General features: G+C 53.3%; 1 protein-coding gene across 1 annotated transcript; it reads right to left on the reverse strand.

Moving 5' to 3' along the window:
* Nucleotides 1-258: 258 nt before the first annotated feature.
* DCTN3 (dynactin 3 (p22)) lies at nt 259-3,184 on the reverse strand (the record flags this gene model as incomplete). Its single annotated transcript, XM_010132573.1, has 5 exons — nt 259-348; nt 965-1,024; nt 1,727-1,785; nt 2,394-2,477; nt 3,098-3,184. Coding segments are annotated over 5 exons (380 nt in total), but the record flags the coding sequence as incomplete, so codon positions are not given.
* Between the last annotated feature and the right edge of the window lie 1,289 nt (nt 3,185-4,473).

Raw genomic sequence — 4,473 nt, forward strand, 5'->3', positions numbered from 1 at the left:
AGCAGGAGGGGACTCTTAAATAGGTCACGAACCAGAACACATTTCAGGGAAGTGCAGGACGTGCAGCCAGTGGCATATTAACGAGCAGCGTGGCTGCGATTTGGCCCCCACATGGAGCTGGGGTGCCCCTCTGGAGCCCGCGACGTCACCTGCCACACAGGAGGATGCTGAGACCACGGGCTGCAGCTGTGCCGCAGCCTCTCCAGAGGGGCCCAGGCCAGCAGGCACCCAGGGTGCTCCACGTGCCCGGTGCTGCCGTCACTCCGCCACCGGCTTCGCCTCCTTGGCTGCTTCCAGCCGTGCCAGTATCTCGTTCCACTGGACAAACTGCTTGGAGAGAAGCAGGGTCTGGGCATGACTCTTAAGGAAAGAGACGTGGAAACTGCGTGGAAGAAACCAAGGTCAGAGCGTCCCGAGAGCCCAACCCACAGTTACAGTCCCGGTCCTTTGGGCGAGGAGGAGGCCCAGGGCACCAGGATGTAGGAAGCCTGCGTGGGCTCAAACCCTCCACCCCAACGGGAGCCCAGGAGCACTGAACACCGTGAGGTGCTGCATCTCGAGGGCTTTCCAGAGGAAAGAGCAGAGCTTCCCACCCGCGGTGGAGCTCAGACGTGTCTCACGCTGGGATCCCACGCAGCCAGGGTGGCTGCCGTGTGGCTCGGGCAGTCACTGGGCAGAGACGCCAGCATCCATCCAGCCAGCGTGGCAGCACTGCTGCTGCGTGCCGAGCTGCACTGCGAACGCGCCCAGCATGCCACCGGTGGTACCCAGCCCAGCCTGTCTCAGAGACGGGCAGCTCTGGCCCTCGGCTCTGCTCCCGAGAGGAACGTTACCGGGATGCAAGTGTCACCAGTCACTACATCAGACCGGGCACTGGCCGTTAAACGGGGCGGGGGAACCAGCAGCGCCTGACGGGGCAGGCAGCCCAGGGGGCAGCTCGGCAGTGCCAAGGCTCAAAGGATACCATTTTGTTGTAGTCTTCGAGGAGCACCTTGACGCTGTCAGTGAGGTCGTGACGCTGTTCCTGTCAAGAGGAAAGCCGCAGTGAGTGGACAATAGCCTGAAGGACAGCCTCTCCCCCCAGCCCCGGCAGCATGGGGAGAAACCCATCCGAGGCCAGTTCCGAGCTCAGACCCTGGCTGCAGCCGCTCACTGCAGCTGGAAGAGTTTCAACGGTCAAGAGAAAGGCTACGAATGCCCACAGTGATGGAGGGGCTGCCTCGCCTCGACATCCCCGCTCTGCTTGCCCCAGAACGGAAACCCACCACTGACTGATGAACAGCAGCATGAGGCGCTGCCCGGACTACTCACTGCCACCTCCACAAGTGCTCAGACAGGGAAGGAAAGGGCAGAGTGACAAGGTGACAGTACCAACAGTCTTCCAGAGACTAGGACACTGGGAGGAGTGCCATGGGGTAACCCAGAGTCCCTGTGGAAGGGGAATGCCAGCTGGTTAAACCCACTGCTGCTTGTTAAGTGTCACTCAAACCTCCATTCTGAGCATGCTTACGGTGCGCAAAGCACTTCTCCAGCTCAGACTCAGCTGCCATAATTCCTGGCTACTGCTCCCCCAAAGCACCGGAACTTCGAGTCTGCAGTGTGAATTTCTCAGGACTGGAAAAAACTGCCGTAAATGAGCAATTCAAGCAGCTGCGTAAGTAGGGGCACCAGTGCAGCCGCCGACAAGTGGTTCTTCCTCCCTGCTAGTCAAGAACATTCACGCTACCTGCTGCTGTATGTGGATTTGAGAGAGTCGCTGCAGTTTCGCTGCGTGGTCAGGAACCGCTGAAAGCACAGAGAAATCAGTTTTGTTCATTTTACAGCACGTGGGGTTAGTTCCCCAGACAAAGACCACTCCGCCTCCGCAAGCAGATCGCAGCAGAACTCCACTGAGTGCAGGTGCCACGCACCTTTCACACGACAAACACTCTGGCTACCCTGTACATTAATTAGCAAGTTTACCTGCTAATTGCTTCTGGATGGCAAGAGTTAGTGGGTGCTGGCAGTGAGGGTTAGCCAAGAATGACGTCAGAGTAAACTTCTTGGACGAACATTATGCACACAATTAAAAAGGCATCTCTGCCCGTGCCAGGAGCAGGGGTCTCTGGATGTGGAGGAGCTCCCAGGCAGGAGTGGTCTGCCAGTCTACACCCGTTCTGCCAAGCTGCTGCCTCTAACCTACTGCCCAGCCCACTCTGTCCCCTCTCTGACCTTGTGCGAGCAGCATGAGGGGGGAGAGGACACACCACGGAGTTTGTACCTGTATTTTACTCACACTGGGTTGTGTACTTAGCCATCCCCTCCTCGATAAGATAAAACAACACCCCCCCCAGAAAACAGGATAGCTCGAGAGGTGGCATTTGCAGCTCAGACTTGCATAAGATGACACGTACCTTGGATACTGGCACTGTCCAAGATGGGCTGCAGGTTCTTCACCTGCTCCAGAAGGGCTGCTCGAGAGGGAATGACCTGCTCTTCTGGTGTGGGAGGGACAAGAATCAACATCAGTAAGTATAAGACACTGCTTTGCCTTTTAACAAATCCTGGTGAGGTAACTTTTCCAGCTGATCTAACTATTCAGAAAGGGGCTTATTTATGATTTTATTTAGATTTCTGTGTTGCTCATCCCTGGTCTTACCTCATACCAACTGAAGGCAAGAGAACCTCCACCAAGTTCAGTTCGCAGACTGCACCAGCACAAAGCTGAACCAAATTCTCTGGGGCAAAAGAGGACAAGGCTGGAAGGTGTTTAATACACACCCAAGAACATTTTGGTCACAGCCTAGAGAGTACTGCAAGTGGAGTGAGGAAAACTGTTCTATCTCCTGTTTTTCTTTTCATCCTTTTATTAACCCAGGGTTAGACTGATCAATACTAAAAAGATCAGACCTGGCAGAACTGCAGATGAACGTGCACAAGGGAGCACTACGGGCGACAGACACCCTTGTGCAAACCATCTCTCCGATAGCTCTAAAGAAGGTGCCTTGGCAGATCTTTACAACAAAAGGGAAGAAACCCAGCTCCGTCTAGCTCACGTGAAAGAGAGCTTCTGCAGTGCTTAGAAACCTCCCCCGGCTCCTCTCATGTCATGCCATACCTGCCAAGATGAACTGCAGCTTCATAGCATCTGGTACGGCCATCCTGTCAATGTACTGGGGGTCGAGGTACTTTATGACATCTTCAACTAGAGTGAAAAACAGATTTGGAGACAAAATGTAGCAGAGACATTAATGCCTTTACATGTCATTTCCCCCATGCTGTATTTCAGGTTACTTTGTAAACACTGCCCACTTAGGGTCGGGTTTTTTTTCCAGAATCATTAATTTCTACAGCACTTGAAAATATGTCACTTTGGAGGACTGTGACCAAGAACAGACAAATGGCTCAAGCCAAGTAACTGCCTCGTTAACATCCACACACTTGCTTTTTATTTGGATAACAATATTAAAGGTGAGAAAAATCGGCTTCTTCCTGCTCTCGAAACAAAACCCCAGTCAACAGCCCTTCTTCCTAGTCTTCAAAATCATTCACAAATACACGGTTTATGTTTTTACACTAAACAGCCTTGGACTGCAACAACGCTCCCTGCGCAGCCTGCTCCTTCTGCAGTCGCAGACAGCAACGCTTGGCCAAGAGACAGCTCTGCAGAACGAAGCACCACTCCCGTGTCCACTCCAATATCCCCCAGTTCAGAGGCAGCTCTGAACAGCGCTGTCCACCACTGGCTGCGAGTGATCCTTATGGCTGCCGCCACACATGGGGGAGAGCTGCTCTAGCTCTCCTGAGAACCTGTAATTTCAGGAGATCACGTTCCCACAACCTGCAAGCGCTGCATTTTACAGAGTCATAGAATTGTTTTGGTTGGAAGGGACCTTTGAGATCACAGTCCAACTGTTCACCCTGCACTGCCAGGGTCCCTAAACACCACATCTACACATCTCTTGAACACCTCCAGGGATGGAGACTCCTCCACCTGCCCTGGGTTGCCTGTTCAACCCTTTAAGGGAAAAAAGTTTTCCTAATGTTCAACTTAAACCTTCCCTGGTGCAACTAGAGGCTGTTTCCTCTCGTCCTGTCACTGGCTACATGGGAGAAGAGACCGACCCCCATCTCACTACAGCCTCCTTTCATGTAGTTGTAGAGAGTGATCAGGTCTCCTCTCAGCCTCCTTTTCTCCAGGGTAAAGAACCCCAGTTCCCTCAGCTGCTCCTTGTAGGACTTGTGCTCTAGACCCTAGAGAACAGTGAGAGCAAATCACTGCACTGATGCAGGTGACATCAAGCAAACAAGAGGCTGCAGTGGCTTCCTTCCCACCCCCACAGCTGAGTTGAAGTATCGTGAGCAGACAGACGTCACTCAGTTACTTCTCTGCCATATATGAAAACTGAGGGCCCAGAATGAAAGCGGCTCAAACTGGAAGGAAGGCAGGAAGGACTTTTATTTTGAGGAGCAAACGCCACAGAGCGGTATGTG

This window comes from Buceros rhinoceros, unplaced genomic scaffold, assembly GCF_000710305.1.
Source record: "Buceros rhinoceros silvestris isolate BGI_N320 unplaced genomic scaffold, ASM71030v1 scaffold25043, whole genome shotgun sequence".
Lineage (NCBI taxonomy): Eukaryota > Metazoa > Chordata > Aves > Bucerotiformes > Bucerotidae > Buceros > Buceros rhinoceros.